We start from the raw sequence: 13,586 nt of genomic DNA, 5'->3' as shown, positions 1-13,586 counted from the left end.
AATGTAAGTACTCATAAAGTAACATCTCTTTATAATACTCGTATGTTACAGACATAAATTAATTGTTAAAAGCAACATTATTTTGTTCATATTGTAACATTTTAATGAATAAGATAATCATCACAAATAGTTATACAATGACTACTTATGCAATAATTGGAATTTTAGATATCAATTAAATTTATTTTAATTGCTATATAAAATTCCATAAGCAAATGTAACAAAGTACTCATAATATTGTTGCAAATAAACGAGACAATAATATTTGGTTCTTCTTTGTAAATTTAATGTTCATTCTTCCATCACTTTGTAACATACTACTGCAACTCTTTGATTCCTTGGAGTATCCTTTTAACATGGCCCACCTTGGTGACTCCGAGGTCTCGCAGGTCTCGTCTGGCCAGCGTGACCAGCTCCCTGCCTGTGATGTCGTTCTTGGCGAAGGCGTCTGTGTACTCTGCGAGCTGTAGCGAGACCAGCCAGTTGCCCACTTCGGCGGTTCCCCATTTGGGGACTGGGACCCCTCCCGCGCACGCCATATTAGCGGCTGCGTTCAGACCGGCACTGCTCGACGCTCGGCGGTTCGCCGCACCCCTGAGCCATCCACGGCGGCTTCGAGACTCCGTCTAGGAATAAGAAAATGGTCAACAATGCTGTTTGGGAGGCCACCGTATCGTCTTTACAATCATATACAGTAGCGAAATGAATGTTAATATTTTTCTGGAATATAGCCTGGATTATCACCTCCCTCAATTCGTTGAAGGGTTCTTTCTCAAGGTTGTGAAATTATAATCAATCAAGATACCACACTAGTTTTGACATAAAACAAAAAAATCAGAACGGGGCTGAGCGAGAGAGAAGCGATGTAATACGCTTAATGTAAGTGCAGCCGAGAATAGCAACCGTAACAATAATCGCATATGCCCTGTGCACTAGAAAAATTGCGTCTGTGTATGTTAAATTATTCAACAAAAACACCAGTCATTATAAAATCTATAACTCGCGGAATAGATACGTCAAAATTGTCACAATTCCACATGGGAGCTATTTTTTTCAAATCTCCCAGTTTGGCCAACACAAACATGGACCTTCCAAACTAACCCACCCCGCACCACACTCGGTCTTAATAATCGAGCGTATCACGAGGCTCTACGTTTGGTTGTGAAGCATCGTGAGAATAGAAATAAAACAATCACAATATAAAGCTCTTCTGATTCGATTTTGTATTGCTGTTTCTGTATTGGTTAGCAACCTGCTGTCATACGGAAACCAAAGGTAAACGACAAAATAGCCGACAGTGACTTAAAAAGGTAAAGTTATAGTGATATATGCACCTCACTATCTGGAGGTTGTAGTGAGGCAAGTCCTCCTTGGTCTCTGACTAGGGCCAGTTGTTGTCTTGCCGCCATAATGGCCTGCGGTAATGAAGGCCCTCCCACGCTCGTCCCTAACGATTCAGCAGCCGTGCATAGTTCTGCCAATATTCTTGCCTGAAAAAAATAGCAAAACAATATTAATAATAAATTCTGAGTGTGTCTTCAACGACTTTAACTTCTTCTAAAATGTAGTAATTTGAAGCCTTACCAGTGATGCAAGATGTGCTCTTAGTTTATCTGCAGGGAGTAGTCTGCCGTCTGGCGTGAGGGCGTCAACGGCTGATGATGCTTCGCAGGCTCTGGCGTACAGACTCCCTCCTCCATACATTCCGCTGCCACTGCCGCTTGCTGTTATGGAGGACATCTTCACCTGGTGAGGGAAGAGCGTATATTAGGCATACCTACACACAAATTGTATAATCATTCGTAAACTTAAATACATGTACACAAAAATTTGTTTGACACCCAACAAAGTCATCACTCGTAAAAATAAATGTAATTTGGACAGGTCTCATCAAAATAACACTCTACGAGATCACGCGTTACTATTTTCAATGAAAGAATAAAAATTTCCCAGCAATGTTTTTCAAATAAGTGTGTTTTTGGGACGTTTTCAAGATGCTATTAATGCACACAAACACAACAAATAAATTAGTTTAAGTTGCAAAAAAAAAATAAAGTCAGATGTCATTGGGTTAATGGAAAGCCAAAGAATGTGTCAAAATGAAATAATAATATGTACCGTCACCTCATCCACTCTGGCACTCCTGAAGAGGACGAGAGAGATAGAGACTTGCAGCTACCTCACCATCAAGGTGGTTAAAAACATTTTGAAATCTCGGGTTATTATATGGTTTAAATATAGAAGTTGACCGCATGGCTTCTGTTTATATTTTTACGCATTGAAAGTTACAACATTATCATTAATTTGTTCGGTGATTGAAGTTATATGCAATTTCAAAATAAATAACCGCATCTACTTACCCATTTCACGAGCGTATTTGCAGTTTCTATGAAAACCAAAAGTTGCGCCAGTTCTGCTGGAGGAAGTTCATCAGACGGAGTCATTGGTTCCAAGTGAGAGGAAGGTAGAAGACTAGTGCACAGTTTCTGCTGCTTCTCACCCCAGGATCTGTCAAAATCATTGATTTATTGGTGATTATATGTAACAGAGTGCAATCTAGTAACAATACCTCAATTGGATTTAAATAACTCACTTGAGTGAAGTCTCTAATGCTCTCGAGCGGCACAAGACCTGTGCCCTGTTCTTGTGCATGATCCGAATCATTCCTGGCGGCTGCAGCCATGCTTCACCGTCTACTTGAACTGGTACCGCTTCAGAACCTGGATCAAAAAACAATCATATTAATTAACTTCGTCACACACTCTGGTCGATACTTGGTTCTCCATACATATTAAATCTGGACCAAAACATTAATGCAAGACTAATTGAGGCGTCTAAATTACAAAAAGCGACAAGTCCACAATTCAATATTTTCGGGAAACAACGTTTTTATGTTTCAAGCTTCAATTATTTGTTTTAACGTGAGATTATTTTTTCCGTTGTATTTATTCTATGTAGAAATTAGAACTGAATGGCAATTTGTTTCAGCCGATAAACTCTTAAATGTAATAAATATAGGCAAAATAAAATTGGACGTAGCGCTACTTGTACCTCACTTTTTAATTTATTCCGCATAAGGCACATATTTCCGTGGCACTGTCATGAGTTTACCAGATGCTACAGCATGGGAGATGCCATTTCCAATATTGAACGTTCCCTTATTGGTTGACTTAAACACGCGCGAAATCAACCAAGCTTTAAATAATATGAAACACGGACTTGGCGCTTTTTGTAATAAATCGAGACTTAAAATATTTTTTTTCGTAGTTATGTCGCGTTTTGGAATTTATAGATCAATACATATTGTGTAAAATTATACAAAGAATACGTGCGTATTTTTTCTCGATTTTGACCAAATGTGGACTTATCGCTTTTTGGAATTAGACGCCTCAATTTTAATTCAAATAATAAACTTCTGCTTAAAACTATCATAAGGTAACTATTGCAATATTCTCACCTAGTATGTTAATCTGTACATTTCTGCACTGTGCAATGCGGTGTCGTTGCAGATTAATTAGCCGTGAGGCCGCCATCTGAGCCGAACCGAAGACTGCCACCACCTCGAGTACCCTGTCGTCGAAGGAAGGCGGCAGGAAGGGCCCTCCAGCGTCACCTCCCCAGAAGTTGGTGCCGCCCATGAAGCTCGGGATGTTCAAGACCACGATGCCTTGTAGTTCTGGTAGAGGTATTCGTTGGCCGTCGCACTCCAGTTGGACTCTTTGCCCTAGATGTCTGAAGAATGGAAAGATAAGCAAATGTTTAATACGACGGTCATTGGATAGGTTAATTTATTTGACCATATGGCGGGTCTAGGACGATTTGGCACCGCGAACTGGCCTCCGCCGATTGGCCTCCGGTAATTGGCCGCCGGTACAATCGGACGCCGGCCCAATTGGACGCCGACCCAATTCGACGCCGACCCAACTGGCCTCCGGGAGATTGGACGCCGCACAGTTGAATTAAATGCGCAAAGGAATAGACGTACGTTACGATTTGTTGGAGTAAATAAGCAAGTCAGTTTAATATGCTTCTATCTTCTCAGTAGTCGTACCTTATACATTTCGCGCTTGACACATTTTTAATATAGATTGAGAAAAATTATTATGCCTTATGATGTTTATTAAAAGAAAATAATTCTTCCCTCGCTAAAACTTAAAGATGTGCATAATCAATTAATTTATTGTCTATACATGGGTACTTATTTATATTTACAACAAATATTAAAAATAATGTTAGATGTTAGAATGAAAATTACATTATATTTCAGCGTTTTATCGACTTAATATTATAATAAAGCTTAAACATATATATTATTATGCATACATGCGTATTTTAAGATAGTATGAAATTACAAACAAAATATTAAGTAAGTTATCTGCTAAGTATAAATGTTTTAGTAGTTTGATTGATAAACTACTTAGGTACTGGGTGCCGGACAAAATCTCGAAGGCCGAAATCCCGAAAGCCTAAATCCCGAAAGCCGAAATCCCGAATATCGAAATCCCGAACGCTGAAATCCCGAATGGCCGGAATCCCGAAGGCCGAAATCCCGAAAAATAAAAAAAATACAAACATCAATAATTGCGCAATTTTTGCAAGAGACACAAACACCCATTTTTTTGTGGAAATATAAAAAAAATGTAAAATACAAACATCAACAATTGCGCAATCGTGGATTGCGCAATTTTTGTAAGATGCACAAAATCCATTCGTTCTACAAAATGGTCTCTCCTGAAAAAAAATTGCGCAATCAGAAAAACCCATTTTCCGAAAAAATGGGATTTGTCTCTCTTACAAAAATTGCGCAATTATTGATGTTTGTATTTTACATTTTTTATATTTCCACAAAAAATGGGTTTTTGTCTCTCTTGCAAAAATTGCGCAATTATTGATGTTTGTATTTTTTCATTTTTCGGGATTTCGGCCATTCGGGATTTCAGCATTCGGGATTTCGGCCTTCGGGATTTCGTCCGGCACCCAGTACCTAAGTAGTTTATCAATTAAACTACTGAAACATTTATACTTAGCAGATAACTTACTTAATATTTTGTTTGTAATTTCATACTATCTTAAAATACGCATTTATGCATAATAATATACATATTTAAGCTTTATTATAATATTAAGTCGATAAAACGCTGAAATATAATGTAATTTTCATTCTAACATCTAACATTATTTTAAATATTTGTTGTAAATATAAATAAGTACCCATGTATAGACAATAAATTAATTGATTATGCACATTTTTAAGTTTTAGCGAGGGAAGAATTATTTTCTTTTAATAAACATCAGCAGGCATAATAATTTTTCTCAATCTATATTAAAAATGTGTCAAGCGCGAAATGTATAAGGTACACCTACTGAGAAGATAGAAGCATATTAAACTGACTTGCTTATTTACTCCAACAAATCGTAACGTACGTCTATTCCTTTGCGCATTTAATTCAACTGTGCGGCGTCCAATCTCCCGGAGGCCAGTTGGGTCGGCGTCGAATTGGGTCGGCGTCCAATTGGGCCGGCGTCCGATTGTACCGGCGGCCAATTACCGGAGGCCAATCGGCGGAGGCCAGTTCGCGGTGTCAAATCGTCCCATTCCCCCATATGGCAGTAAGGTGTAAAAGACAACATAGAAATACTGAGAGCCATTATATTACGTTGCTATGATAACGGCTTCATCTGCCATATTTATCTACTTCACTGTGGAGGCAGTATGGTGATCATAATGAAAAGCTTATTTTTTAAAAAACGTACCTTATGTGTTATATATCTTAAAAAATATTCTTCTATCTATATAATACCGATTAATTCCTTCCTTCCGACCATGTTGGATCCTAATAGACAGCCTCTACAGAGTGGAGGTTTGTATTAACGAATTTTGTTTTTACGAGAAATGGATGTCAGCCATTTGCTCAACCTATTAGGTCCATACTCTGACTCATACACATGTTGAAAAACAATATGTGTACTTGCCAGGCCCAGGATTCGAACCTGGGACCCACGCCACCCATACATATGTCACCATTTTGAATTTAGAATTTAGAACTAAACTCATCACAGTATACAAAATATTGAATGATATGCCAAATGTTAGCATGTGGCGCCCTCACTCAGCGGACAACTTATACTGGTGGATCTATCATCATCAGCCGGGGTCAATCCACTGTTGGATGAAGGCCTCCTCAAACTTCTTCCAACTCTCTCGGTCCTGCGTCGTTCGCTGCCACGTATTTTTGCCGAACTTTATCAGTTCGTCAATCCAGCGGCTTTTAGGGCTACCCTGTGGCTGTTTCGTGCCCCTTGGGTACCATTGGATGACGGCATTTGTCCAGCGGCCGTCCTTTCGGCGAGCAATGTGCCCCGCCCATCTCCATTTCAGCAGTTTGGCAACGTGTATTACATCGCGTACTCCTGTCTGCTTCCTAACCCAATCGTTTCTCTGACGGTCCTTTCGCGTGATGCCCAACATACACCTCTCCATGCCTCGCTGTGCGACTTAGCCTTTGAACATGTCTCGTGTTGAGGGTCCACGTCTCGCAGCCATACGTGAGCACGGGCAGCACACATTGGTTGAACACCCTACGGTAAAGAACATAATGGTAGGTCATTCTTGAATATACTATTCAGACGTCCGAAAGCACTCCATCCCAGCTTTGTTCTGCGATCAATTTCATTGTGCATGCTTCCGTCTATGGTTGGATCTATAATTTAGCAGAAACATCAGTGGATGGCAGAGCCTTGTATTTGCTACAGATATCTCAAGTCTGAAACCCTCTGATAGCTACCGAGAAGTATCAGTATATTCGAATGATAAGAGAGGTTGTACGATTAGTCCTTGCATTCGGATGTTTTCTGAATCAGCTGACGTTCAGCAATCTTGGGCTTCAGCGGATTCAGTTTGTTTCAGCAGCTTTCAGCAGCTTTCAGCTACTCGCATTTGTACTTTCCACCTGCACTATCACAAATTCCTAGTTGTAATCTAAGAAATTAGTTCAATAGTGATAATTGTAATTACCTATAAGTTCTCTGCAGCCATTCTCTGGAGCCAAGTACTCCGTACCACATGTAGTTTCTGGCTCTCGATCTGCACTTCTCCGGGTGTTCCTCTCGCTTCTGGTGGAAGTCCAGTGATATTTTGGCATCGATGCCGATGCCAAAATAGTTGTTCATCACTGCACGTTCGTAGAATCCCTCCAATAAAGTTTCCTAAATAAATATGAAGGTGACCATTTAGTACGTAACCATTTTTACAAAAAATTGTATCGATTTATATGAAAATGAATCATTTTATGTTATTAGTTTCAGCTTTAGCATTAGCTCTAGGGCGTTCATAAACATAATACAAAAGCCCCTTTATTCGAATACAAAGGCCTCCTTGTTATATACGAGCGCGACACCGGTGTCCCGTCTGAAACGGCCCTTAGGCATAAAGTCCACTAAAGCAGGCTTGCGGGGCGCTCGCGCATTTTCTATGTGAATCATCGAAAATACAATGTAATCAAATACGCCAGCGCTCACTGGATTTAACGACGCATTGTGCCCGCCTGCCCTATGAATCACCGTTTTTTGGCTTCTCAACGATACGAATTAACGAAAATACAACGTAGTCCATTCATTGAACACGGCAAGCAAAATCACGCTCCTCGAAGCGTCGTCGATAGACGGGCGAGAAGCCATTATTTAAGAACAGTGAACTCTTTGTTTAGTTATTGAGTGTTTGATATTAATTACATGCCCCGAGAAATTTAATAATATTTTTATTGCTTTATTATGAGAGACGCTGATAATAATAATTATTTTGTGCTCCTTGAGCCCCTTATTACATAGGTGAAGGGTAATGCGCGGGTGAGAGGGGGCCTACTCAGTAGTGAGCGCACCGAACGGTTTTTTGGTGGGCTTTATGCCTTAGTCTTATATAATATTATATTATGTTACATTGGGATTAAAGCTATCGGTAAATAATAGGTATATAAATAATGTTTATTTCTCTGGCGTCATCTATAGGGAAGCAGAAGATATCCACGAGAAGTTTATTATGTTATTATTCTTCATGATTATGGTATTATTTTGTGGCAACAGAGATGGCAACACCGGCACAGTTAGAAAATAGGAGAACAGGAAACCATAGCAACCAAAACAAGAGAATATAACATGAAGAAAAAACACCGACATTGTTTCGCCAGATATTTTATGCAAGATTGGTGTTATTACTTAATTATATAATTCACAAATAAAACATTAAACTATTATTCTAAACTTTCATATATCTCGGTATTTTTAACCTTTCAATATTGAAAATTACCTTACACAACCTGTCAAAAGTGCTTCGAAAAACAACATTGATGATTACAAAATATCTCAAAGAAAAATGTAATAATCATTTCCAGTCTCATTCATGTGTTCCTTACTTGTGGATCCATAAGCGGACTGACAGCTGCACAGAGAGCATCAGCATTTGCCAGCAGACATCTTCCAACGAGTCCTCCAGAGACGTGGGGCCAGGCCGGTAGTCTGACCAGAGGATTGATGATTGGAAGTGGTCTTCTGCTGCCCACGGAACTCTCTATTGACTTGTTGATGCCGGCTATACCGCTACCTCCCCATAATGATGATGCAGATTTTGATAACCTGGCGGATGATTAAATCGAAAAGGTAAATCGCTATGGCCATTCCAGGTGACCTTTACAGTGTGAAGTTATTTTAAAATACACAATTGTTCAACCAATCGCTTCCATTTCCTGAATTTGTGGATAAAATCGTCCCACAATTAACATTCAAGCGTGATTGCTTCTTTTTCAAGGAATGACAAGAAATCATAGAAGACAAAACAGTAGGGGAAAGGGTTGTACATTGGGACATTTTTTCAATTTTTAATTATTGTACATCCATCTTTTGTTCGAGTAGGAAAACCTTTTGGCAGTAACTGTAGGTATCTTTTAGCTAACAATCATTTATGATATCATTAATGCATACATCACTACTCACCGTTGAATCAGTTTGTTATTTTTGTCTCAAGCTATAACCACGGATTTTACCTTGGGACAATAATGGTTATACCTTGGAACATAGTGGTATATCGATGGTCTAATGTTAATACCCCGTATCTGACATATCTGACGAAAATGACTTCTTAAAGTACTAAAAACAACAAAAATACTGCCCATCGACTGGGAAATTCTCGTATCTCTAGTTATTTCAACAAAATTGATACAGCCATTTTAGTAATTTCCCGTATCTGAAGATTGCAGGAATAAACTTGTAATAGTTCGTATCTTAAGCTGTCGAGCGTGTTGCATGATGTGTGTTGAATTCAGCTTCAAAATGTCACTTTCAAATTATTTAAAAGGTAAAACAGTAAGTAATATAACAAATTTGGATTTTTATCTTTATATATATATATATATATATATTTAAAAATATATATATATCACATTTTATTGGATGTTATCATTATATTAGGCGTTACGTGCTTTACTTTACCACTGTTTACGTTACAGGTTATTGGCATGCTATGTAGTTACAACATGTGTGAAGTATTAACAGTCGGATACGGGATATTAAGACGATACTTCAGTGAAACGGCAAATAATTTTTAACTATAGGTGCGACGAAATTTTGGACTCGCTGGCAATCGGACAGCAAACGTCGAGGTGTGAACACGTCAATTGGTTTCGTGATGGTGACGGGGGTATTGATTCTTAAATCGTGTAAAGATGACAAAAAACGTTACCCATTTACTTGAAAAAGAAAACATGTCAATGAATATATTATTATTGTTACTAATAGAACAATAAATAAATGGACGCATGTTGGATTTATATTACAAATTATATTTCGTTCGGCACGCGTCATTTGCACAATCCGCGCATCGCCTAGCCACGATCTTTTTAGACCATGCCTCAACTGAGGTATAGCCTTAACATTAGGCCATCGATATATGAATATTATAGTTTTTATGATGTGACAATGAACCAGAACTTGACTAAAAAATGTTTATTTTAGGTAGAATGTATATAATGTAACATTTTTTATTGCATCTAGCTTATTTTAAAATAAGGGAATACAATATTGAAGGAATGAAACCCACGGCGTACTATTGTTGGAGTTAGCAACACTTTCACTGTGACTATACCACTCTGACCAACGATGATATCGTCGACATTGGGGAATACAAAATCAGTCCTTTGCTTTCTTAAAAAATTTACAGTAAATTTGGATATGTCTCAAGGTACAACCAGAATAGCGTCTCAAGGTATAGGTAAATCATTTTACAGTGGCACCATAGGCGATTCGCACGTGTATTGAATTGCTTGCGACAATGCCTGTTTCAATGCTAGCAAACAATACCACTACAACTGCAAGCCGCATTTGCCGTACCCATGGTGCCACTGTAAAGCGATTTACCTATACAACCAAGCATACATTTGACAAAGTAATTTTAATTTGTAAACAATACTGCAACAGTACTACATAAGAAACTATCGATAATTATGCTTACCTTGCTTTTATAAGTTTCAGAAATGATAGATAAGATTTACTTTGAAAGTAGCACACAAGTTAATTAATGAGACTTGACGCTTAAAAGAATAACTGAAATAAAAATGGCTGGGTGAACAAATAGAGAACATAATATGCCAACATAATGGGTAATTTCTACTTTCGCCGGTAGAGTGGTGTAATTTCTAGAGCAAGTGTCCCAATGTACAACCCTTTCCCCTACTTTTTTGAATAAAATTTAGAAGGAATTTAAAAATCTAGCTTAACATAATATTTTACTATCTGAGATATGAATTCAAAACTTCTAAGACGAAAGATTATTTTACGAAGTTTAACAACAAATACACGTATGGTGTAGGTATTTATAACAGATCAATGAATTATTTTTTAGCTGAAACTTTTGTGATATTTTTCCGAGTAGGTATTTTGTGTAAAGCAGTTTCTCATTGGAACCTTTATGAAAGTATTTCACTTATCCAGAACGGGAAAGAAAAATTAGAGAAGAGAAAAATGATAGATACATTTTAAATCTAGCTGATCTACTAAGGTCTTGAACAGAAACTTTCTGATATGTAACATAAGTAATAATTTAATTAACTTACCTATCCGCTTCGCCAGGTTGAAACAGACTACCACAGCTGATTCTCCTTGTAGCAGAAGAACACCGTTCTACATCCAACATTGACCTCGGACCATTATCAGAGCATCTTCTTTCCCTCGCCCAAATCGGAGCCAGTCCAATAGTCGCTACCCCGTTTCCATTACCGCCCCCTCCAGTGCTACTGCCACCGGGAGAAGGAGGCTCCACAACCACAGAAACTCTTGGAAAAGTTCTCGGCATGCCTTCGACTGGCATATCAATATCTAAATGCATTGGACCTTTATTTAATCCATTTTCGAAATTAATATTGGGTATTTTTAATTCTGGTCCCATTTCATAATCGATACTTTCCACACGTAAAGCGTTATGGTCTGAATCAAAGTCTTCCTTTAGTCTCGTTAACAGAAGTCCATTGTTGTCTTTATTTAATATGACACTTTCGGCTCCTAACGAAGAAGATACAACACTGCAGGATTCTTTTATAACTTCAACTTTTGTGGCGTCACAACTTTCAACTTCTTCGTTTAACACGGCTTGTTTATTGGCTCCGTTATCAGATTTCTCCATCTTTTTACTATGCCTCAAATGTTTTCTAAACGACTTTCTTGCGATGTCATTTCCCTCTACGAACTGCGCTAAACTGCAGTATTTTACAGGTTCCGTAGTCGCTGCCAGATTAAACACTTTATTTTCAAATCCGAATTTCTCTTCAGGACCTTTCGATTGTTTTCTCGCTTTTTGTAGAAAGTTAAATATCCGATCGTCATATTTTTCTAAACTTGGATTCCTGCTATCTAATGGTATTTCTGACGTTGTGTCTGAAGTAAAGAGTGTTGTTTCGTCTGTAAAAGTGCTTTCGATGTCTCCATTCTTTCCCATCATAGCCAATATTAAATCTTGACCCAAAACTGAACTCATATCATCCAGCATGGATTCCCCGTGGATAGTTTCCGAATTCGGACAAGTAGTATCAGAAGTTTCCGGCGAATCAATATGACAGATTCTTCCATTGGCATCATCAACGTCATTAGTTTGCACCAAATATACTTTATCCTCTGAACCCAGACTACATTCTTCATTACTCATAGCCGATAATACGTCTGAGAGATCTTTATCAGAGTCAGGACTGTGCGTTCTTCTTGGTGACTCTCCAGAAAGTCTTTTCTTCGGCGACGCATCACTCGTATCGTTTCTAAACTGCACGTCGTCATTGTAAGGAGCGTCTGTATCAATGATAGTCATTTTATCTGATTCGTATGTTTCCCCTCGTTGAAAATCTTCGTCCATTTCTGAGGGACTGGCCGCGTTTGATATGATGAGACTAGGGACCCTGAAGAGGCTAATTTCGGAGACGTTACTGGATCCTTCATCACGCAGTTTGAGCAAATTGGTGCACGAGTTTGAGTTGACGAGTTCAAGGTTCGGGAGTAACCCGAGCATGTTTGATGAGGCGACTGTATTTGAAGCGCTCAACAGGTTTGGAGAGTTTCCGATTGGGGTGTGGTGTTCTGAAGACTTTCCTTGTTGCTGTCCAACGCATAACGGAAACAAGCGAGCGATTTCTTCGTCCACGTCAGGTATACTGAGAAAAAGACAAAAAAAAATAATAGATAATTAAGTATTGATTTTTTATCATTGACTGTCCGAATACATAATTATTGATTTTGGCCGCCTCCTCAAAGTGGTTTCTAAACAGATTTTTTAACTAGAAACGGTTGTTACCCAGTTAATTTATTAGGCCCATGCTTTGGATCTAGACCAGTGGTTCCCATGTGCGGCCACCAGAGGATATTTTCTGCGGCCATCAGCGCTTTACAGAATTATATTTCAAAAATTTATTTATAGAATTGGTTGAAAATACATGACTTGTCTTAAATTTTTTTCCACGCTCAAATGATCCATAATATGTTTTTGTAAAGAGGCGATATGACAGCGAGTCGCAGTCAAAGCCTTGGTAAAATCACAAAAAAAATGTGTTTTTGTAATGAAATCATTGTATGAAATAGTCCGTTTCTGAGAATAAAGTCAATTCAAAGAGTTGGCAATAATTGCTTTAATAATAATGCCGTTTTTCTTACTACTGTATACTGTGAAAGATCATTCAGTGTAATGTACTTCATAAAAAACAAATATCGAAGCCAGTTGACAGATGTAAACTTAGAAGCAGCCATGCGGCTAGCATTGGAAAAAGTGAGTATTGAGGAATTTCCATTTACATTATTTTTAAATACATATATATGTACTAAAATCTTCAAGTGTCTTTGATTAAATGGAATTGTCTATGAATAAATTGGTCCATTTTTTCAGTAAATAAAATTTAGCTTTATTTTTTCAATCACAACGAAAATGAAATTTGGTGCGGCCACCAGACGTTTCCATAGAACTGCAATGTCAATTGTGCGGCCACAGTTAAATTTCTCGTGAGAACCACTGATCTAGACACACATATTATTAAAAGAAACCATTTATGATTTTGTCAATGTCATTA

General features: G+C 38.1%; 1 protein-coding gene across 1 annotated transcript in view; it reads right to left on the bottom strand.

Annotated features, from left to right (window-relative positions):
• Window positions 1-292: 292 nt before the first annotated feature.
• LOC147069113 (diacylglycerol kinase eta) overlaps window positions 293-13,586 on the bottom strand; it is a 100,598-nt gene continuing 87,304 nt past the window's right edge. Inside the window, exons 13-21 of the mRNA XM_085951547.1 lie at window positions 11,100-12,680; window positions 8,409-8,628; window positions 7,016-7,206; window positions 3,458-3,732; window positions 2,594-2,720; window positions 2,361-2,508; window positions 1,585-1,746; window positions 1,335-1,490; window positions 293-626 (exon numbers count right to left, since the gene is read on the bottom strand). Coding sequence (XP_085807673.1) covers window positions 318-626; window positions 1,335-1,490; window positions 1,585-1,746; window positions 2,361-2,508; window positions 2,594-2,720; window positions 3,458-3,732; window positions 7,016-7,206; window positions 8,409-8,628; window positions 11,100-12,680 — 3,169 coding nt within the window. The 3' untranslated portion in view covers window positions 293-317. The remainder of the gene's footprint in view (window positions 627-1,334; window positions 1,491-1,584; window positions 1,747-2,360; window positions 2,509-2,593; window positions 2,721-3,457; window positions 3,733-7,015; window positions 7,207-8,408; window positions 8,629-11,099; window positions 12,681-13,586) is intronic.

The sequence above is a fragment of the Rhyacophila brunnea genome, unplaced genomic scaffold, assembly GCF_057557595.1.
Source record: "Rhyacophila brunnea isolate RB1 unplaced genomic scaffold, BYU_Rbru_1.0 scaffold_24, whole genome shotgun sequence".
NCBI classification, from domain to species: domain Eukaryota; kingdom Metazoa; phylum Arthropoda; class Insecta; order Trichoptera; family Rhyacophilidae; genus Rhyacophila; species Rhyacophila brunnea.
The sequence above is the reverse complement of the archived record's forward strand: the minus strand, read 5'-3'. Positions and strand labels throughout refer to the sequence as shown.